This window comes from Trichosurus vulpecula, chromosome 2 (assembly GCF_011100635.1).
Source record: "Trichosurus vulpecula isolate mTriVul1 chromosome 2, mTriVul1.pri, whole genome shotgun sequence".
Classification (NCBI taxonomy): domain Eukaryota; kingdom Metazoa; phylum Chordata; class Mammalia; order Diprotodontia; family Phalangeridae; genus Trichosurus; species Trichosurus vulpecula.
Window position 1 is genome coordinate 83,290,031 of NC_050574.1, and position 22,980 is coordinate 83,313,010.

Below are 22,980 nucleotides of genomic sequence, written 5' to 3' on the forward strand. Positions count from 1 at the left end.
CCTTTTTTTTATCTGAATCATATCCAGAGTTACACTTGTAAAAAACATTATTAATTTTTATTAGTTCTTGCTTTTTTAACTTCTTTATCAGTTACTAGGGGTTTTTCCCACTTATTCTTAGGTGTCTTTGGTATTTAAAAAAAATTTATAAGAAAGTTTTTTTTGTGTGATTGATTTCAATGCCCATAGTTGTTTCTTCTTCTTCTTCTTCTTCTTCTTCTTCTTCTTCTTCTTCTTCTTCTTCTTCTTCTTCTTCTTCTTCTTCTTCTTCTTCTTCTTCTTCTTCTTCTTCTTCTTCTTCTTCTTCTTCTTCTTCTTCCCTGTATATCTTATTTCCTAGTTGCATACAAAAACATTTTTTTGAACATCTTCTTTCAATACTTTAAGTTCCAAATTTTCTTCCCTTTTCCCTCCCCATGAATAAAATTATCATGTATATCTTTCATATAGCACTTTAGTGACTGCAAAAAGCATCATTTCATTTTGTCTTCATAATAAGCTTGTGAGATATGTGCTAATATTATCCCCAGTTTGTAGATGAAGAAACTGAAGTTCATAGAGGTTGTTTCCTGCCCAGGGTTATCTAAAGTATTAGAAGTAAGTAACATCTAAATATGTTAAGCATTAGAAGTAAGAGTTGAACCCCAATCTTCCAGACTTTAAGTCAGGAATTCTAATCACTATACCATGCCAGCTGTCAAAGGAATACAATGTAAGCTCAATAAAGGTAGGAAATATGCGGGGGGGGGGGGGTGTAGGGAAAGGCGGGAGGGGGAGGGGAGGAGGTTCCATCGTTTTCCCACACAGTAGTACTGTGCTTTCCAAATAACAGTACTTGTAATTGTCTATTGAATTGCTTGGTTGAAAGAAATCCAAAGGTTTAGCTGCCTTCCATTTGGCAGAAAGAAAGCTATTGAAGATCAGGGTGACCTAAGTTCCTCCATCAGTATGTCATATTTACTTGGCCAAGAGTCCTTTATTCCTATTTCTCAAACTCAGTTCCAGAAATCCAAATCTCATTCTCTCATACTGCGTCCTTATCCAGGCTACTTATCCCCGTAGTCAAATCTCACTTTCTCTCCTAAAGCTCCTCGACCTCTATCTCTAGCTGTCCACAGTGATTTTTTTTAAAATTACAAACATTTTATTCCATAGTAGGGTAGTAGTAGTAGTCAAGAAAGATTTGTGATATTTCTGTTTTATACTGAATACATGCCTTAGGAAGAGAGGGGACCTTTCTCATGTTAATAACTTCTTGATAAATATCTGAAATATATTTCCTCAAAAAGCCATTAATCATCACTACACAACTGGGAAAAAGATTAAGAACCATCAAAGGAGACAGAGAAAGTGACCAGAGAGATTAGAGTGTGGTATGTGCATGGATAGGGTACACAATAGAAAGTTTTAGTCAGGTGTCAAAATAAACAAACAGGTCAAGGAAGATTAGAACTAGAAAAAGCCACACCCCATTTTATGTGCCAATTAAGGGGTAATTGTCCCTACTATTGGGGCACCTAGCTGGTGTAGTGGACAGAGTGCTGGACCTGGAGTCAGGAATACCTGAGTTCAAATCTAGTCTAAGACACTTATTAGTTTTGTGAACCTAGGCATGTCACTTAACCCTGTTTTCCTCAGTTTTCTCATATGTGAAATGTGCTGGAAGAGGAAATGGCAAGCCATTCCAGTGTCTTTGACAAGAAAACCCCAAATGAGGTCACAAAGAGTTGGACACAACTGAAACACCTTAACCACCACCACCACCACCACTACCTTAATTCAATACTTTATCTATTTTCTCCTTGACTATTTTAATAGCTGCAGCAGTAATCTCCTTGCTGTGATTCTATTCTATGCATTGCTACCAGTATAATCTTCAAAATGCACTGCTATGACTATGCTACTCTCCTCAAAGAAAATGGTGACTGAATATTATCTATTAGACAAAGTATAAATAGTGATCCTAGAATTGAAGGATCTCTACAATCTTCTCCAACCAAGCTGTCCAGCCTAATCTGATGCTGAATTCTTTTCCATATTCTATGTTTCAGCCAAACTGTTCTTCTCTTTATCCCCTGCCATCATCTTGTCCTGTCTAATTGCTGTGCCTTTATTCAAGCTGTCTACTAAGTCTGGACAAGACTACTCCACATTTTCATTAGATGGATTCCCTCCCTTCCTGTAAAGCCCAGCTTAAAGGACATCTTCTCTTGAAGCCTTTTCTGTACCTCCTAACAAAAGTGTCCTTTTCTTCCTAAAATTTCTCATAATATTTTACTTGAGTCCCTCCCTTGAACTTTTCTCATATTTTCTTGTGTCATGGTTATTTGTGTAATTATCCCCTCCCTGTTTTTTTTTTAACAGATTATTCCCCCATGCCTACAATCCACTACATCGCTCCTATGCCTCTCAGAATCCCTACTTGCTTTGAAAACTCAGCTCAAGAAGCACATTCTAGGGGAGGCCTTTCCTAATCTTCCCACCTACTCTGGCCTCTCCAAATTATATTGTACTTATTTTGTTATAATTATTTTGCATATATTTCTAATTGTACATATTGTCTTCCATGACAGAATATAAACTCCTTTGAAGCAGATACTGTTTCATTTTCGTCTTTGTAGTCCTAGCTCTTAGCAATGTTCCTGGCATGCAGCAGGCATTTAATAAATGCTTGTTTATGATTCTCTCCCCCGTTTAGACTGTAAGGCATTTGGATGTAGGCCATTTTGTCTTTTTATGGCCAACACCATGCAGAATTGCTTGTGTGTAATACACTGCATAAATGATTATTAGCTTGGCTTGACCTCGTGATATGAATGGAAAGATAGGAGATTATAATCAAAGAGTAATATTTCAAAGTGGATGTTGCAAGTAAAACAGTTTAGAGAACTGGTGATGTCTAAGAGATGACTCTATGTGTGTGTGTGTGTGTGTGTGAAATAGGATAGAGAAAGAAGTAAACTATTGAAATTATGTGAACAGCTTCTAGGGGTTGACCTAGATGACCTTTAAATCTATAATTCATAATATAATTGACATCTATCATTTCTCTATATTCTTCTTTCAACCTGGAGAAAAATAACCATGAGGTTAATTCCTAGTACTGCTACCCGTTCCTTCTAAATCTCTCCTTTCTTAGACATAAGAAGTGGGCCAAGACTCTCCAAAAGTCATTTATATTCTTCATTTGAATCTAGGTAGGACCACAGATAAACAACATATAAGTTTTTTCTCCTTTTAGACTCACATGAACTTTCTAATTAACATCAACAATTTAATTCAACAACATTGAATGTAAAACACTAAAATCAGAGGTTATTGACATATAAAATTTGTATCTTCCACCAAATGACACATTTTGATGAGAAAAAGGAAAGTGATAGCAAAGCTCTGAAAAGAGAATGGGAGATGATGGAAAATATGTGTGATAATAAGACTATTCATTGTGGCCCTTCATATACTTATTTTATAATTGAAACCATTGCTTTCAATTCATGAAATTTATTTTTTGTTCCAATCATAACAGGTCAAGCTTTTGAATCACAATCTAGAATATAGATTTAGAGGCAGAAGGAAATTTAGATGTTATCTCATCTAACCTCCTCAGTTTACAAGATGAAGAAACTGACAACCAGAGAATTTGAATGCTTCCCCAAGGCCATGACTCTAATACATTTCCTATCACACACAGCTAATTTCAATATCTAGCTCAGAGAAAGCCCAATAGTACATAATAGCAGCTAAGGGAGATATTAGAATAATTGTAATGATCAGAAACAATTGAATAACAATTGTAAAGGCTTCTTGGAAGCTATCAGGGAAGTGGATTGGTGGAGAGGAAAAACAGCAGAGCAATGATGGTGATTTTTCACACAGTCACTGAAATTTAGAGGGCTCAAAATTTTTAAATAATTCTTTTAAATGCAATTAAAATATTTCAGTTGTATTTTGGGAAAAGCTTGGACTCTTTTAGCTGCATAGAAATAACTTAACAGCACTTAGCAAGAATACTTAGTAAAAATAGAAAGCTATTAGATAGTTTACTGCCTGTCTCCTGCTGACTTCACCCTAGTCGAATGCATGTCAAACTCAGCCTGACACTTCCAACTGCAACAACCTCCCTAAGACTTGACTAAAAGTGTCCTTGGGTTTTGGTCTCCATTAATAGAGTGGTATACTATGGTGTTGCCCCATAGTATGCCCTAGGGTATGGGATGTATTTCTCCTACTCAAATGAATGTGTCTCTATTATTTTGACTAGAATGTCCATTTCCTGTTACTTTGCTTTTGCATCAAGATGGCTAGTTATTCTGGCAAAGAGGGGTCAAGGTAATCTGGGCTGGGGAACTGGCATATAAATGGACTGAGTTAAGGATGCCTTGAATTTAATTCATCACTTGGCCAAGGGAGAAGTATGCATAAGGATGATACATTTAAATGGCACAACAAGAAGTTGAGTTACCAGAAGATTACATTTGAGTTTTGTCAGATTACAGCAAAAGTGGATTTGAATCCCCCAAACCCCATGAATGTGAGTCTTCACACATAATCTGGTTGATAAGAATGAATGATTGTTCAATTCTTGTCTACTACAATCATCCATAGCTGATTTCCCTGAAACGCTAATCCTCCCATTCTCTTTCTGGGCAGGCAGGAGCCACCATTGAAGAACATAAAATGCTATCTTCTTGCCTGTCATGTCCAATTCCAATAGCTCCAGCTTGACTCCCACATTCTTCATTCTGAATGGAGTTCCTGGGTTGGAAGCATCTCACATATGGATCTCCCTCCCATTCTGCTCCATGTACCTCACTGCTGTTTTGGGGAATATTGGTCTCCTCTATTTAATTCATCATGAGGAATCCTTGCACCGGCCTATGTACTACTTCTTGGCTCTACTCTCCTTCACCGACGTTGCCCTCTGCACCACAACTGTACCCAATATGCTCTGTATTTTCTGGTTCAACCTCAAGGAGATCACCTTTAATGCTTGCCTGGTCCAGATGTTCTTTGTTCATATGTTGACTGGGATGGAATCTGGTGTGCTCATGCTCATGGCCCTGGACCGCTATGTGGCCATCTGCTATCCCTTACGCTACACTACCATCCTCACCAATTCTGTCATTGCCAAGGCTGGGTTCATCACCTTCTTGCGGGGTGTGATGCTCATCATCCCATTCACATTCCTCTCCAAGAGGCTGCCCTACTGCCAAGGAAACATCATCCCTCACACTTATTGTGACCACATGTCTGTAGCTAAAGTGTCCTGTGGAAATGTCAAAGTCAATGCAATCTATGGTCTGATGGTTGCTCTACTAATAGGTGTGTTTGATATCTGCTGCATCTCAGTGTCTTATACCATGATTCTCCAGGCTGTGGTGAGCCTTTCCTCTGCAGATGCCCGACACAAAGCCTTTAGCACCTGCACATCTCACATTTGTGCTATAGTTATCACCTATGTTCCTGCTTTCTTCACTTTCTTCACCCATCGTTTTGGGGGACACACTATTCCCCACCACATTCATATCATTGTGGCCAATCTTTACCTGCTCCTGCCTCCCACAATGAACCCTATTGTCTATGGAGTGAAGACCAAGCAAATAAGAGAAGGAGTCATCAAATTACTATTTGGAGAAAAAGGTTTCTTGGCCTAAGAATTGTTGAACATTGACAGTCAGGTCTCAGAGCAAAGAATGAGAAACAGAAACTTGTAGAAACAGCCTATAAAGGTAGGAGTAAATGTGGTAAACAATTATTCATGTATACAAAATTCATGACTCCTACTCTATTACACTGACTGATCTGTGCACAAATCAACAGAATAGACTAAATATTGTGCAATGAAGAAGATAAAAGCCCTTCTTCTTTCCCTTATGTACCATCCATCAGAATACAGACCCAGATCCAGGGATACATAGGAGAATAATAGTCATTAGCACTGGGGAATCTTCCTCAGATGCTAAGCTTTGTTGTAGACAATGGTGGAAGATAAATACAAAGGAAAGACAAGAGTTCCCACAAATGTTGAGACTTAGATCACGAGGCAAAAATTACTCATGGAATATTTTTGTGGTGCATCTCAGGGTCCTATACATACATATGTAAGGAGTATAGCTGTGCACACTACACTGGAACAAATACAGAAATTATAACTCTTCAGGAATGCTGGGTTCATCTTGAACAGAGGCTTGAAAAAAGAATGTGGTAAGGTTTAGATGAGTGAAGAAGGGATTCAGCAACAAAACTTGTCAACATTTGAAAGAAACAAATAAACAACTCCTGGCTTGGACATGCTTTTGTATTTGATTATTTCCCAGGACTGGGTTAAATGAGGAATGCCTGATGAGAAACTGGTAAAGCTTAAGAAGGGAGAGGAATTCATTCACCTGGGCCTGGGGGAGGAAAGGGCCATTTTAGAGTGAGTAATAGAAACAGAAACGAAGAAAGGACAAGATGTAAAGATACCAGAGGTTGCAGCTGAAGGGAGAAAGATGGAAACATTTTCCACTAGGATGCCTTTCTTTGGGTTACCTCAATTCTCCAAGTATTTTAGTCGAGCCAATGAGTATTTATTAAACACTTTGTAAATGCCAGGCATTTTAATGTACTGTACTGTATTGTATTATAAATGCTGGAGATGTAGATACAAGCAAAAAGGAAGACAGATCTTGTCTTCAAGGAGCTTATATTCTAATAGGGAGCAAAGAAGCTCACTCCCTAACTTACTTGTCAGAAGTAAACAGATAGGTGGGGAAATGTTCTCTTGGACCACTCTTCCTTGGAATGCAGGAAGTCTTTATAGCACACTCAGCTTCCCCTTCTATTAGAGAGACCTGCTGTATCCCCTTTCCTGATGGAAAAAGTAAGAACCACTCATTTGCATCATCCTCTTGAGAGAGGCAATTTTCCTACCCTTTTCTTCCGGAGATTGTGATCTTTTCCTGACCTCAGTTGCCAAGACTGAATCTCTTTGCCCTCCAAAATATGTTGGATCTGGTAGGAGCCCTGAGTTTCTCCAATCTCTCATTGCCTTATTTCCCATTTCTTTTTCCTACTGAATTAAGATCACTGGAAGGGATTATGTAGCAAAATGAAATTAAGAGCTATATCCTGCAGGGTTAATCCAAGACAGACAGGTCATAGTGGAGAGTTTTGACAAAAGGTGATCAATCCACTGGATAAGGAGGTGGCAAACCACTCAATATCTTTGCCCAGAAAACCCTATTTGGAGTCAGGAAGAGTTGGACCAAATGACTGAACAACAACAAGGATCGTAAAGTCCACATCACCTATTTTCCAGACTCAAAAACATGTGGTGAGTCTCCTCCAGTTGGGTCCTGTTTAGTGTTGGCATCCTGGAGATAAATAATATATGTAGGTTGCTTTCTCAATTCAAGTTTCAACATATAGAAGCATCCTTCTTCCCTGGAGAAGTCCTCCACTCCTTGTGGTCCTCCACTGACCTTTGTTGACTGAAATATCGCCAACATGGAGGTAAGACTCCTCACTTGGATGTTTGTCACCTAGAGAAAGAAAGCACCTCCTCAAATCTATCCCTATATCAATGTCTTACGGGAAAATGGTATTTCAATGATATGTCTGTGACCAACATTATTACTGCCTGAAGGTATTGATAATTTTCATGTCCTTGTATTCAAATCTCACATCTGACACTAGCTGTGTGACCCTAGTAAGCAACTTAACTTCTCTGGGCCTCAGTTTTGTCATCTGTAAAATAAGGGGTGGCAGGGTAACATGATGCCTTCTGAAGTCCCTTTATGCTATAAATCTAGGATCTTATAATTCTGGTTTAGACTTGATGCCAAAAACAGAACCCAGATTCTGACTAAACTTTATTCAAGCCAATAGGCAAGGAAATTCATTATCTCGACAAACTCCAACTTTTCTTTTCAAATCTGTCAATACAATTTCCAAACTGGACCCTTGATTTTACACAGTCCTTATATTAACCCTTCCTATCATACTCAAATGAGCCATGACCTTAACTGAGCCTCAAACAAAGCCCATTACTCTCTGAATTCACTCATGGATTATATTCATACAGAGAACACATGCTTATTTGCTCACAGTCGTATACTACCTGCATTTTTCTTGCCTCATTAGCATGTTCTTCAAATGTCCTGGATTCTTAAGCTCCCAGGAATAAAAGGTAGTGTGCAATGTGACTCTCTTCTATCTAATGCTTCATGTGGTACTAATGATGCTGATGCTGATGTTGAATCTTATCTTTATTTTCCGTGCCATCAAATTGTCAACTGTGATCAATGAGGCAACTAGGTGGTTCCAGGACTGGAGTCAAGAAGACCTGAGTTCAAATCTGGCCTCAGACACTCACTAGCTGTGTGACCCTGAACAGGTCATTTAACCTCTGCCTCAGTTTACTCAACTGTAAATATGAGAACAATAAAATAGTACCTACCACACTGGGTTGTAAGGATCAAATGAGGTAATATTTGTAAAGTGCTTAGCACAGTGTCTGGCACATAGTAAATACTTATTCCCTTCTCTTCTTTTCCTTCTGTCCCAGGTAATCTGGTAAGCCCTGGGAATATAAATACAAGCAGAAAGGATAGTCCGTGCCCTGATGGAGCTTATGTTCTACTCAAGAAGAAAACATATAAAAGGGGGCTGAAAGGGTGGAGGGAAAGGTACACCGACACAAAGGCTTGGGAGACAAAGTCCTGCGGAGAGAAGTCAGCAGTGCAGCCTTCCTCATGGGACAGATGAGGAATGTGACATACAAAGGAAAGCTGTGGCTGCCCAATATCACAAAGTAAGTCATTAACAGAAATACCTTCTGGAGCCCATGCTTCAGGCTCTAAGGCCCACTCTGTCATTACCTAGATAATAGCAGAGGCACTAACTTTTAACTCGGATGTCAGTCAATCACACATCCAAGCTGAACTAACTCAGAAATAATACCCTGAATCCTAAATGTTTTTTTTTTCTTCCTCTATGTGTATCATCTTAGGTGCCACAGAATCATAGGGGACTAGAAACAGAACAGCTCACATTTGTAAGGGACCTCAAGGACCACCTAGTTCAACTACTACTACTACTACTACTACTACTACTATTACTACTACTACTACTACTACCACCATTACTACTACTACTACTCCTGCTACTGCTACTACTACTACTTTTAATAATAATAGTAATAATAACTAGCTTTTTAGAGTGCTTTCACATTTGCTTTACATATATTATCTCATTTGATCCTTATATGAACATTGGGACATAGGCACTACTATTACTCTTACTTTACAGATGAAGAAATTAAGCAGGCTGTGGTTAAATGACTTGGCCAATATCACTCAGCTGGTGAGTATCTAAAGGCAGGTTTGAACTTCGGTCTTCCTGACTCCAGACCCAGTGTTCTATCTACTGCACCACATATTTGCCTGAATAGGAATGAGACTGCCTTCCCTCTGCCGATCATCTCCAGCTTATCCTGCCATATAGTCATTGGCATGTTATCTCCCCCACTGGACTGTGAGCTTCCTGGAGGAAGCTAATAAGATCACTTAGAATAGTTTTGAGCGAAACGAGAAGCTGCACAAAGAGAGTAGAACAGCTGGGGGAGGGGTGCGGGTAAAAAGTAGGACCCACAAATATTTCATCACATCCAGACAAACTAACTGTGTAGAAATCCCCCAGCCACCTGCTGGCCTTATATTTGAAAGTCCCCACTGCCCTAGATAGCTCTGGAGGAGAAAGTGAGGCTGGTGATACTGGGGTACAGTCTCTGGAAACGTGCTAGAACCTGATGGGGTACAGTCTCTGGGAACTCCCTTGAACTCTCCTTGAATCTTCCCACTTCAGCTGGCCTTTGCCTGAGGCCATAAGCCTTTCCTTATGGCTAAGCCCAAATATCAGTTACCCTTAAACTAGCCTAGCCCTGAATTGTCTGTTATCTCCAGGTGGCCCTCAGCTATTTCCCACCCCCAATCTCACTTCTGGAGTCTTGACCTCTAGTCACCCCAGTCCCCATCAAGATCCTCCTTAGACTCTTCCTCAAGACCCTCCCTAAACCCCTCGTCTAGTCACCCCAGACTACTTGACCACCCCTAGATCCCTCCCACAATCTTTCTGCATATAAGTCTCATCTTGCCTCCAGATTCTCAGATTCAGTCTAGCTCAACTCAGATTACTCTGGCCCACTGGCAGTAGTGTCACAAATGCTCAAGCTCCCTAAGAGTGAATCTTTAATAAACTTTGTTTTTCTTTGGCTCAAAAGGCTTGAGTCAAATTCACTTGGCAGGACTTGGTGCATCAGTATTGTGGGGTCTTGATTACCCCTAAAAACCTATGGTTCCTTATCCTCATTGTTTTTTGGTGACTTTGCAAAGCCTTCCCTCATTCAAATCAAAGTCAATTGCAAGTCATGTCAGCATCTCCCTGATGTCATGGTCCTCTTTGAGAACAAATGACAAACCACAATCCTGGCCTAGAGCTAAAGACTCTCTTCAGCTAGATTGCCCAGTGCTCTCTTGGTTACTGTTCTTGTAGCTTCTCCATTTTAGACCAAGTTCATAGGGTGTGACCCAGTCTCTCTGAAAATGGGCTTAATTTATTCTAGGAGGTGGACAAGCTTAGTTTGATTATTTAATGCAATGAAAATAATGTTTTCTCCAAGTCTAAGCACTTGAGCCTAAAATGGTTGATTCCTCCCATACCCTAATTAAGAGGCAAAAAGGAAATAGTAATTGCCCTTAGGGAACTCACCTTTGACTGGGAAGATGAGATCAAATAAGGCTGTCAAGGTAGGTGGGGAAAAGGAAGGAAGGACATTATTTTGCTGAGGAGATAATTAGAGGCTTAGTGAAGAAATTTATTGAGTATGGGCCAATTGGAGCCGCTAGATAGTGCAGTGGCTAGAACAAAGAACTGAGTTCAAATTTGGTCTCAGACAGTATAGCTGTGTGACCCTGGACAGTCACTTAATCCTGTTTGTCTCAGTTTCCTCAGCTGTAAAATGAGCTGGAGAAGGAAATGGCAAACCACTCCAGTATCTTTGCCAAGAAAACCCCAACAGGGTCATGGAGAGTTGAACACAACTGAATAACAATGAAATGGGTTAATTAGGGTCAGATCTTAAAGAAATAAACTATTTTTCCTAAATAAAATTTATTTCCGTTGATTTCAATTCCTTGTGGGAAGTTGGGTATACTATTATCATCTCCTTAATCTTGAATGACAAATAACTGATTTTTAAATTTAAAAAAAAATCAAGTAAAAAGTGTTTCTTATTTTTCTGTCCAAAAATTAAGCAATTTTTTTTAAAACAAAAAAAGTCCCTTTATACATATCAACATGGTCCTGCAAAACAAATAATCCCCACATTGTTGTTGTTGTATTATTCAGTCTTTCAGTCATCTTTGACTCTTGGTGACCCCATGGACCATATTATGCCAGTACTGTCCATAGGGTTTTCTTGGCAAAGATACTGAAGTGGTTTGCCATTTCCTTCTCCAGTAGATTAAGACAAACAGGTTAAGTGACTTGCCCAGGGTCACACACCTAGTAAGGTATCTGAGGGCGAATTTGAACTCACATCTTCCTGACTCCAGACCCAGTGCTCTATCCACTGAATCACCTTGCTGCCTCTGATGCCCACATTAGCCATGTCTAAAAATAGATTTCTCTGTATTTTAAGGTTATTATTTCTCAGTCAGGAGGTGAAGGAGGTGTTTCATCTTCATTGGTTTCTATTCTTGGTTTATTCTTGCCTGTTATCATTCCTTGATCAGAGTTCTACAGTCTTTTAAAAGATGATTTAATTGATTGGGTGCTTAATGAATGCTTGATTGATTGCCTCTCACCTTCTTTGTGCAGAATATGAAGCTTCTTTTAACAATACAGGAAATTAAAGGTAATTTCTTTTTTAAAATTGAAGATAAATCATATAACTTTCAAAGCTATGGGTGGGAGATGAATTCTTAACCAAACAAGAGATAAAAACAATTACAAAAAAAAATTAAATAGTTAATTTTATTATATTTAATTGTTAAATAAACAGTTCTCAAAAGAATTTCATTCTATAACAATCACATGAAAAAACACCTAATAAGAGAAAAGCAAATCAGAACAAATCTGATGTTCTACTGAATACCCAGAAAATTGGCAAAGAGGACAGAAGAAGGAAATAGTTAATGTTGGAAGGGTTGTGCAGAGTCTGGGACACTAATGCATTATTGGTAGAGCTGCACATTGGTCCAATCATTTTGGAAAGCAATTTTTAATTATGCATAATGATTAAATTGTCTATACCCTTTAATGCAGAGATTCTACTATGGAAATATATCCTAAGGATTTCATTGGTTAAAAAGAAAGGCTACATATAAGCCAAAATGTTTATAGCACTACTTTTTGTGGTAGGAAAGAATTGCAAATTAAGTAGATGCCCATTTATTAGGGATTGGATAAACAAATTGTAATACATGAATGGAATGGAATATTGCTATATTGTAAGAACTGAAGACTAGTGTGAATACAAAAAAGCATGGGAAGATTTACATGACTGCTGCAAAATGAAGTAAGCAAACCTTCCAGTCAATATAATCTAAATAATTACAAAAATATACATTGAAAGAAAATAACCACAAAACAATGCACACTGAATATTTTAAAAGTATAAAGAACAACCTTGACCTCCCAAAAAAGAGATATCAGAGTAGTTGATGTTAGAAGGGTTATGGAGAGTCAGAGACACTAATACATTGTTGGTAGAGCAATTTGTAATTATGCAAAATCTTCTAATCCTTTCACACAGGTTGAGGTCCTTGGGTATGGACCAGGTCACAGGGACCTAATGTGAGTTTAGCATAGATTTAGAATGAGATCTAGAATGCCACATTCCACATCTCCAAAAGATAATGCAATTCCTGTCCTTTTGACAAATAAGAAAGCAACTACTGAAAAACTGCTCTTTCCCTCTCAGAGGAAAATTGTTGACCTACCTATTGCAGGACAAGTCGGAAGGAGCCAATAACTGAAAGTAAAGGAGGGTCTTTTTGGAGGCCAAGTCCTCCCATGGAAGTTTAATTGAGGGTAAGCAGGAACCTGGCAGTTTAGCATATAGGACAGGTTATGACAGCACCATAGGAGTTTTGATCAAAGTTCAGATTTGTGCCAAGGAAGAAGTCTATATTCACCTACTTGGTTAATTAGACAGCTTATTGGTTGAGATATTCGATAGAAACATGTATATTTTAATTACCTCGGGCCCACAGAATCCTTAAACATTGGGAGCATTTTCATAACACATCAGGCAGGAGTCAGTGGCCAGTCATATGTGGCAATTTTTGGTTTGGTGTTACTTCCCTTAACATAAAGAGATAGGGTCATAAATAATTAAATCTAATCAGATGTATTTGGGTTTGTCAGACACCAGATGACACTTTGCTTGAATTGTACCCTCTCTGTAATAAATTGATTTTGAGTAGGTTGCAATATATGTTCTGTCCACTAGAGGGAATATAAAATTGAGCTCTTTCTCTCTTTGTCTTTCACATTCAGTAGCTAAAGCTTTCTCTTCAATTTTCCAAACTGTGGTTTTGCAAATTCACTATCTAAAAAAATGAACAAAATATTAAAATAGTTATTGATTCAATTATCTTATTTCAGCTCTTACCCCTTGGAATAATTCTTTCTCTCATTTCTTCCCTTAACCTGACAGCCAATAAATTCTTGTAAATAACCAACAGTTGTAATATACTAAACATCAAAATAAAATGAAAATAGACACAATCTCCCTCTCCAAAAATAGCTAGAAACCACCCAACCTGAAAGAGACCTCTCTCTCTCTCTCTCTCTCTCTGTCTGTCTCTCCCTCTGTCTCTCTCTCTCTCTCTCTCTCTCTCTGTTTCTCTCTCTCTCTGTCTCTCTCCTCCCCTCCTTCATCACCCCTCCCCCCACCCTCTCTCTCCTCCTCCGTATCTTTTGTTCTTGTAATGGATCCTATACTCAGACGGCTCCACATGATACCTGAGGGGAAGAACACTAACCACTTTCCTCAAGGGCAAAGGAGAACAGAGAGAAGAGTTTAGTGACTGGTAGAGTTCAGTCATTAGTGTCATTAGTCTATTGCATTGCAGTTCACTGTTTACTTCGGGATTTGGACACTAGCTTATGTGGTAACTTTTACCCTTAGGAGAAGGTTCAGCCTCTTCTGTCTCAGTGTCCTACCAGTGACTCAACTCAAAGTGGAAGGTCTCATCACTAATTGACAAACCCAATTTATTCTTCTTTTATTTTGTCATCTTTTAGGACTGGGAGATAATGAGCACAGCCTTCTTCCTCCATATTAATTCTTTACTGTAGAAATGTCCAAGAATCTACTTTGCCTTTAAATCATCTGATCCTGTAGGAAATCTAAAATTCCCTTGGGCCACACGCAGAAAATTTGGGTGAATAGTGTGGCCAGAGTGGCCTTTGTTTTCTTTGAGTGACTCAGTTTATTTCATTGAGCCTTGCTGGGCCATGCCTGGGAGCAGAGAACTTCCTGTGTGACCTCTTCCGGGGCAGGAAGCCCAGAGACTCATGCCTGTGAGCAGAGATCTTCCTGTGTGATGAGTCATGGGGCTGGCTGAGGGGAGGTGTTGACTCCAGAGCCACGCCCTATTGGGTGTTAACCTAGGGGAAGGGGCCAACTCAAGAACCAATCGACCGGGTCATTCAGGAGGCGCTTGATGATGTCAAAAACTCTATAAGAGGGGAGAAGACGGCTTGAAGACTCCTTTTCCTTTTCTGGCTGGAGCCAGAGACGCCTACAGCCGAAGCTGATCGCAGGAGCTGCCGGTAGCAGAGCTGACCCATGTGTGGAGTGAGGAGTGCTGAGCAAGGACTTGTGACCAGTGGGTAATCTTCTTACCATAGAGGTGAAGCATGTACATGATTTTGCTTTATACCATCATGCTTCTCTGTGGCCTCCTGGTTACTCTTGTGAGGCGGACTTATTGGGCCTGGAAGCTTTTGATCAAAATATCAAAATGGGGATGCTGGTTTGTGGGTCTGTTACTGTGGAGATTAAATACATGCTTTAGTTCTTCTGCCTTCTACCTAGAGAATTCCTTATATCCTGCAGTTCCGAACCTTTCAGACATATATGAGATTCTCTTTGAAATCATAAATTCTGCCTTCATAATAGAAATACTTGACAACTGGTAGATAGAATGTATTGGCTTTCAGTGTTTTTCATGGGTTCTCTTCCCTTTATCCTAAATCTTTCCCTTTTCCACTCCCTTCATCTACTAGCTATTACTGGCTTCACCCAAATGACAGTGTCCCTGGGGACACTTTCCAGTATTTGCTGTACCTTTGCATATTCTCCTGGTCAAGGAGGAGGAATTAGAATACTCTTTGCTCCCCATTGCTTCTTCCAGGTTTTTCTCCTACTACCATCATTCATTAACCTCTCCTCCTATGAAGCTCCTACTATTTAAATCTACCATGCAATCAAAACCTGGTAGCTGTTGTTTATAGATCCCCAGGTTGCTCTTCTTTCTCAATGAACTCAACTGACTCAATTTTTTTTTTCCTTCTCCCTAACTCCTGCCTTCATATTAAGGGATTTATCATACATAGCGACTCTCCCTCAAACACTGGCCTCAGATGCTTATTAGTTCTGTGACCCTGAGCAAGTCATTTAACACTGTTTACCTCAGTTTCTTCATTTGTAAAATGAGCTAGAGAAGGAAATGGTAAGCCACTCTAGTATCTTTGCTAGGAAAACCCCAAATGGGGTCATAAAAAGTCAGATATGACTGAAAACAACTAAACAACAACAGACAATCTAACTACTCAATTCCTCAACCTACTCACTTCCCAAGACCTACTTCTCCACCCTACCTCAGCTACACACAAGCTTAATCTTGCCATCACACACAAATGTACCAATTTCATATTCAAGAAATCTAAAATCCTCTTATCTGACCAAAATCAATTGGCTTTTCACTTCTCCCTCTGCCTTCTCTTACTAACCCAATTCTTCATCCACACTGTGACCTCCAGTCTCTTGATCCCTCAATTCTTTTCTAAGCTATCTCCCCTACACTAGCTACCCTTCTTTTCCACATCTTGACCACTTGGTGAATCAATTCAACTCTACATTGTTCTCTTTAATCCCTAGCCCCCTTATAATTCTTTCAATTATACCATGCCAAGTCTCAGCCTTGGCTCACTCCCACCATTCACTGCCTTTGCTCCTACACACATGCTCTTGAACAATGGTGGAGAAAATCTATCCCTCCTCAAACCTCTCTTGGCTCCCCCTCCACCCACCTTCTCAGCTGAGAACCTTGCCTTATATTTTATAGAAAATAACTGAAGACATTCACCATAATCATGCTCTTCTTCCCTCTTCCCTATTGATCATTCTGATGCCCTCTGTCACTATCTCCTCCTTCACCCCTGACTCTCAAGATGGGATAGTCTTCCTCATTACCTCTATTTGCTCAAATGATCCCATTCTATCCTATATCCTCCAACAGATTATCCCCTCTGTCATCCCCACTCTGTTACTTGTTTTCAATTTTTCCGTCTACTCTCTAATTTCCTTCCTACTACAAACATGTCCATGTCTCCCCTCTCCTGAAAAAACTCTCACTTGGTCCTTCCATCCCTGCTATTATCCTGTATCTCTTCTGCCCTTTGTAGCTGAACAAAACAAACAAAGAAGGCCTACAACAGATACCTCTACTTTTCCTCCTCTCTCTTCTTAACCTTTTACAATATGGCTTCAAACCTTACAGTTTCAATGAAACTGTACCCAGAAGTTACCAGTGATCTCATAGGTGTCCAATCTAATGGCCTTTTCTCTATCCTTATTCTTTTTGAGCTATCTGTAGTCTTTGACACTATTGATCACTGTCTTCCTTGATATTTTCTTCTCTCTAGTCTTTCTAGGCACTACTCTTTCCTGATTCTCCTCTGTCTAATTGATTGTTCCTTCTCTGTCTTGTTTGCTGGATCTTCATCTAGGTCCTGTCTTCTAACTATAGATGTCTCTCTTCTCTTCTCCCTTTGTTCTACTTCACTTGGTGATCTCACTAGCTCCCAAGAATTTAATTACCATCTCAATGCTAATGATTATCAAATCTTCCTATCCTGCCCCAACCACTTTGTTGGCCTCCAATCTCATATCTCTAACTACCTTTCAGATACCTCAAACTGGATATCCAGTAGATGTCTCAACATGTCCAAAACTGAAGTTATTATCATTTCCTCTAAACCATTTCCTTACCTCTTATCTTCCTTACCACGGAGGGCAATACCATTGTCCCAGTGTGCCTTAGACTTGCAACCTAGGAGTCATCCTGGATTCCTCACTAAGTCTCATTCCTCCCCCCACACACACCCATTTCCAATCTGTTGCAAACACCTGTTGATTTCACCTTTGCAAAATCTCTGAAACACTCCCCCTTCTCTCCTCTGACATCATCACCACTTTAGTGTGAGCCCTCATCACTTTATGCCTGGACCTCATGCTTGCTGGTGGGTCTACCTGCCTTAAGTCTCCCCCCACTCCAATGGATCTTCCATTCAGCCACCAAAACTATTTTCCTAAAGTGCTTCCTATTACCTCCAGGACCAAATACAAAATGTTCAAATCCAATTATAACCTAGTCCCTTCTACTTTTCCAGTCTTTTTATATTTACTCCCTGCCAAATATTTTTCCATCCATTGGCAATAGCCTCCTGGCTACACCAAGAATAAGGAAACTCCATTTTTTGGTTGCAGGTATTTTCTCTGGCAGTCCCCCTTGCCTGGAATGTTCTTTCTCCTCAATTTTACCTACTGATTTCCCTGGCTTCTTTTAAGTTTCAACTACAATCCCATTTTTTACAGGAAGCCTTTCCCAACCCCTCTTAATTCTGGTGCTTTTCTTCTGTTAATTATTTCCTGTTTATCTTGCACATAGCATATTTGTACATATTTGTTTGCATGTTGTCTCCCCCATTAAATTGTGAGTTCCCTGAAGGAAAGCATTGTCTTTTGCCCCTTTTTGTATATCCAATGCTTAGCACAGCATCTGATACAGAGCAGGCACTTAACAAATGTTTATTTATTGATTTATTAGTTACTGCAGAACTCAGTAATCTTATAGTTTATTCTAGAGTGAGTTTTTCTCATACCTTGACACAGTATCAGACCCACTCTCAAATTTAGGGTGACATAGGGGACTCACAAACATGAGTCAATAAAATCATAGTCCTGAACCAATTAGCCTTAAGAATTAGAAAGTAATCCACACTCAAGCAAAGCATTGCAGAGTGTGTCAAGCAGTACAGAATTTTTCAGTGAATTTGTCTATAAGCACAAAGAGGGAAGTTATTTCAGGAAGTGGAAGAGTGAATGCCTATGATACAAACAGAGAGCATATTGAAAACAAATACCATAGTTCACAGAGGTCACAGAGTCATGATTTTAGAGCCAAGCAGGACCTTACAGGTTACTTATTCAACTTCCTATATTTTATGTATGCGAGAACTGAGGCCAGAGATATTAAGTGACTACCTAAGGTTTTACATCTAAGAAGTTTCAGAGCCGGGACTTAAGCCCAGGCCTCAAATCCAGTGTTCTTTCCATTAACACTACACTGTATCTCTGTAATGGACATGCCCTCCAAAAGGTGGAAGGTGCCAAGAGGTGAACTTTTTACTTGAAGAATACAGGGAACCTTGCCAGGATGCCTGGTTCAGATGTGGAAAGATTAAGTATTCAGGATTGTAGTTGTTTGTCCTTCATTCTCAAAGGGGACCGATCATGATTTGCGAATGAATTGGATTTAAGTAAGGCAGAGCTGTGCCAAAGTCACCAGCTTCACTCCCTCCTCCAGAGACCGTCCGGGTCTAGTAGCAAGGCATAGATCAGGATGACTGGAGATGGCCCTGATGCAGTGAGAGACCTTGACCTTTTTAAGCTAAGGTCTTTCCCAGATCTCAGTTCATCTGAAGCAAAAACCATTCAGTGATTACGGCTAGGTAGAAATGAGGCAAAAAAATGCCTTCTTTGGCATTTTGGGGGAAAAAAATCACTCTGGCTTTCACTGATTGGCCAAAAATGGGACTCAAGCCAAACCTCACTTAGTCATTGTATGAGTTTTGTTGGCTCAAAGTTAGTGTAAATAGCAATTGTAAAGTACAATTATTCAGGAACCAAAATTTTAAATAACATGGCTAGCAGACTGAATTTTCAAGCTCATGTGGGAAACAAAGGAAGGAAATGAAACAAGTATTCATTTAGAACCTACTATAGGCTAGGCTTTGGGCTAAGTGCTTAACAAATATTATCTCATTTGATTTTCACAATAATCCGAGGAAGTAGGTGCTATTATTATACCCAATTTACAGGTAATAGAAGGCAGACAGAGGATAAATTACTTGCTCAGAGTCATACAGCCAGTAAGTTTCTGAGGACATATTTGAACTCAGATCTTCCTGATTCTAGTCCCAGCTCTTAGCCACTGTACCACCAAACTGCCTTTAAACTTTTTTTATGTACTAGCGCCATTTCCATTCTTCTATACTTAATTTTCTGCAAATCTTCTGGAAATGGGGCTTTGGTACATAGAACTACATAGGTTTCTTTGTGGAGCAATTTTCACACTTCAAGATGTGCTTCATAGGTATTATAATACTTAGAATTGTTATTATATTGAAATCTGTAGTTTTTCTTTAGATAAATTTACTTATGCCAAATATCTAGTTGATTCATAGTGGGAGGGAAATCTTTGAGCAGATGAAAGTCTACTGTTAAATTTATTCTTTATTAACTTGCTTTCAAGCCACCATTTCCATGCCAGGCCACCTGTACTCTGGCCATCATCCTCAATTCTTCCCTACTGACAATTTGGATTCTGTCCCCCAAACTATTCTGAGATGTGGAAGTTAATTTTCACCTTACTACCCAGAGCCACATCTCCACGTTGTCACTAGTTCTAAACCATGGTACCATTACTGTACTCCCTACTCCTTTCCAGCTCCTCTTTATATTAAATGCACTGAAACTTCACAAAGTGCTTTGTGAAGGTCAAATCAGAAAATGTACATAATGTGTCATATAAAGGTAAACTATTATTTTTAACACTTGATTTAACCAGGGTATTATATTGCTTATGGATGAAAAGCAAAAACAAATTCTACATTTGTTTGTTGTTTAATAAGAAATACAGGGTTATATTTTCATTTCCTTCAGTCATCTACACTTCCAAAACCCTATGCAATAGGCAAAGGCTACCTTAGATGCATATATATCACTGTTCACATAAAAAGCTATCTAGAGCATTCAGTGGGTAAATAGATTTAATAGAGAGCTCCTCTTGATGCCCTTATTCTCAGTAAGTTACACCTCTCATTTCTCCCATTTTTAAAAAAATTTGTTTTTGATTGTTTCATTAAAGTCTCTTGGGAACCTTTGGTTTATGTCTTATTGAGTTCTAGACTACATGAGGAATAGGACAATCTGAACTTGACACTTGTAAATCTCTTTAAATTTATTTAACAACAAAATTATATAATCAAACATTTCTCATGCTGAAAGGAAACCCTGCCTGGTCATCTCTCTCTCTCTCTCTCTCTCTCTCTCTCTCTCACACACACACACACACACACACACACACAACCACAGTTCCAGACAGGACTTCACTTACCCAGTCCTGACAAATGAGGGTTTCTCTTTCTTATACTTAGGAATATATTTCATCCTGACTTTAGGGAGGGATGGAGAAAACATTCTCCCTTCTTTGTCAATAGTCTAAGGATGATGACTGACTACATGTTGCTGTGGTTGTTGTTTTACTTTGTTTTTTTCTTTTGCTTTCTCTCTGAAAGACTGGGTACAGAGGATCACAGGTGATATATATGAGCAACATAGCAGGACATAGGTATACATGACTGTTAGAGGCATGGGTGGGAATCTCAAATGGTAGGTCTATTTTGGGACACTCTGGGAAACTGATAAAAGTTTGAGCAAACTATTAGTTTCCATTTTTATATCCTATGGTAAATTCATTTTCTGTAGCTTTCAAAATGTCTCAGTTCACTTCTCCTTGTCACAATGGAAGAACCTGATGACACTGTCTCGGATCTGTTTGGTCTTCACCCCATAGACAATGGGGTTCAGGGTTGGGGGTAAGAGCAGATAGAGATTAGCCACAATTATGTGGAGAGATGGTGGAATGGTATGCCCCCCAAAGCGGTGGGTGAAGAAGGTAAAAAAGGCTGGAACATATGTAATGATGATGGCACAAATGTGGGCCGTGCATGTACTGAAGGCCTTCTGCCTTGCATCTGCAGACGCCAGGCTCACCACAGCTCGGAGGATCATGGTATAGGACACAGAGATACAACATATGTCAAACACACCAATTAGGAGGGCAACCATTAGACCATAGATAACATTCACCTTAATGCTGGAACAAGATAACTTCACCACAGACATATGGTCACAGTAGGTGTGGGAAATGATATTGCTTTGGCAAAAGGGTAGGCGTTTGACCAAGAAAGGGAAAGGTATCATAAGTATCACACCCCGTAGGAAGGTAGCAAGCCCAGCTTTGGCAATGATGGGATTGGTGAGGATGGTGGCATAGCGCAGGGGGTAGCAGATAGCCACATAGCGATCCAATGCCATGAGCATGAGCACCCCAGACTCCACTCCTGTGAACCCGTGGACAAAGAACATTTGGACTAGGCAAGCATCGAACTTGATCTTCTTCAAATTAAACCAGAAGATGCACAGTGCATTGGGGAGGGTAGTGGTACAAGTGAGAAGGTCGGTGAGTGAGAGCATTGCCAGGAAGAAGTACATTGGCCGGTGAAGCGACTCTTCATACTGAATGAGATACACGAGGCCAAGGTTACCCACAAGAGATATGGCATACATAGCACAGAGAGGAAGAGATATCCATATGTGGGCAGCTTCTAGACCAGGAATACCATTCAAGATGAAAGAGTCTGGGGCCACATAGGAATCATTGGAAACTGACATGCTTGTCTTCAGAGGACCCTGTGGCTTCACAACAGATTCATTTTGCTGTGAGAGGGGGAGGAAAGGAAATTAGGAAAAGCATGTGATTCAAAACTTCTTAAAGAATCCAGATATACTCTTCTCAACTTTAATAGGAAATAAACACATTCTCAAGCATTGGGCAGTTGAGCTAAGAGAAGGTGAATTCTACTAGATAAAGTTCTGTCCTTTGATACAAAAGTTAATAATTATATCTAACATTTATATAATGCTTGTTATTGTTGTTAAGGGACAGCTAGACAGTTCAGTGGATAGGGCCTGCAGTCAGGAAGGCCTGAGTTCAAATCCGACCTCAGATATTTACTAGCTGTGTGACTGTGGGCAATTCCCTTAAGTCTGTTATCTTCAAAAAGAAAGATAATGATAATAGCTAATATTTATGCGGTGCTTATTATGTGCTAGGTGATTTACAATTATTATTTTATTTTATCCTTACAACCTTGGGAGGTAGGTGCTATCATCATCTCCACTTTACAGATGATGAAACTGAGACAACTAGAGTTTGAGTGACTTGCCCAGAGTCGCACAGCTAGTAAATACCTGAAGTTGGATTTGAACTCATCATTCTGGCTCAAGGCCCAATGCCTTATCCATTGCACCACCTAACTGCCCCACTGAGCTTACAAGCTAGTAAGATCAGCCACATAACACATCTGCACAAGTCAAAGTTGTAAGACGACTGCCTTATCTACACTGAGCCTTTGCTTTTTGAGTCAGAATGAACCCCATTTCTCTTGTTCCTCTTCATATTTCCCAGCCATCTCCAAGTCATTCTGCCTGTACCTGTCCTTGCCTTGCCTTCAATCTTTTAACCTTAGCTGTATGACACCTGCTTTGGAAGAAGCAATGGTAATTTCATATTAAAGTCATTCCCTGGTTCATATATGACTCCCTGGAAGCTAGGGGAAAACATTGGTTTTTTTTTT

The 22,980-nt window shown here is 39.6% G+C and overlaps 2 protein-coding genes across 2 annotated transcripts; one reads left to right on the top strand and one right to left on the bottom strand.

Annotated features, from left to right (window-relative positions):
* The first annotated feature begins 4,697 nt into the window (after positions 1-4,697).
* Positions 4,698-5,654, top strand: LOC118839213 (olfactory receptor 52N2). Its single transcript, XM_036746665.1, has one exon. It carries the CDS (start codon positions 4,698-4,700, stop codon positions 5,652-5,654), a length of 957 nt encoding a protein of 318 aa, XP_036602560.1.
* A 14,200-nt stretch (positions 5,655-19,854) lies between these two features.
* Positions 19,855-22,015, bottom strand: LOC118836517 (olfactory receptor 52N5-like). The gene is made up of 2 exons (XM_036743780.1): positions 21,093-22,015; positions 19,855-19,900 (listed from the first exon to the last, which is right to left on the bottom strand). The coding sequence occupies exons 1-2, from the start codon at positions 22,013-22,015 to the stop codon at positions 19,855-19,857; spliced, it is 969 nt and encodes a 322-aa protein (XP_036599675.1).
* Positions 22,016-22,980: the final 965 nt, after the last annotated feature.

Coding starts and splice junctions, on each gene's coding strand:
- LOC118839213 (XM_036746665.1), top strand. CDS start 4,698: ATGTCCAATTCCAATAGCTCCAGCTTGACTCCCACATTCTTCATTCTG.
- LOC118836517 (XM_036743780.1), bottom strand. CDS start 22,015: ATGTCAGTTTCCAATGATTCCTATGTGGCCCCAGACTCTTTCATCTTG. Junction 19,901..21,092: donor ATCCGAGACAGTGTCATCAG/GTTCTTCCATTG, acceptor TCCACATCTCAG/AATAGTTTGGGGGACAGAAT.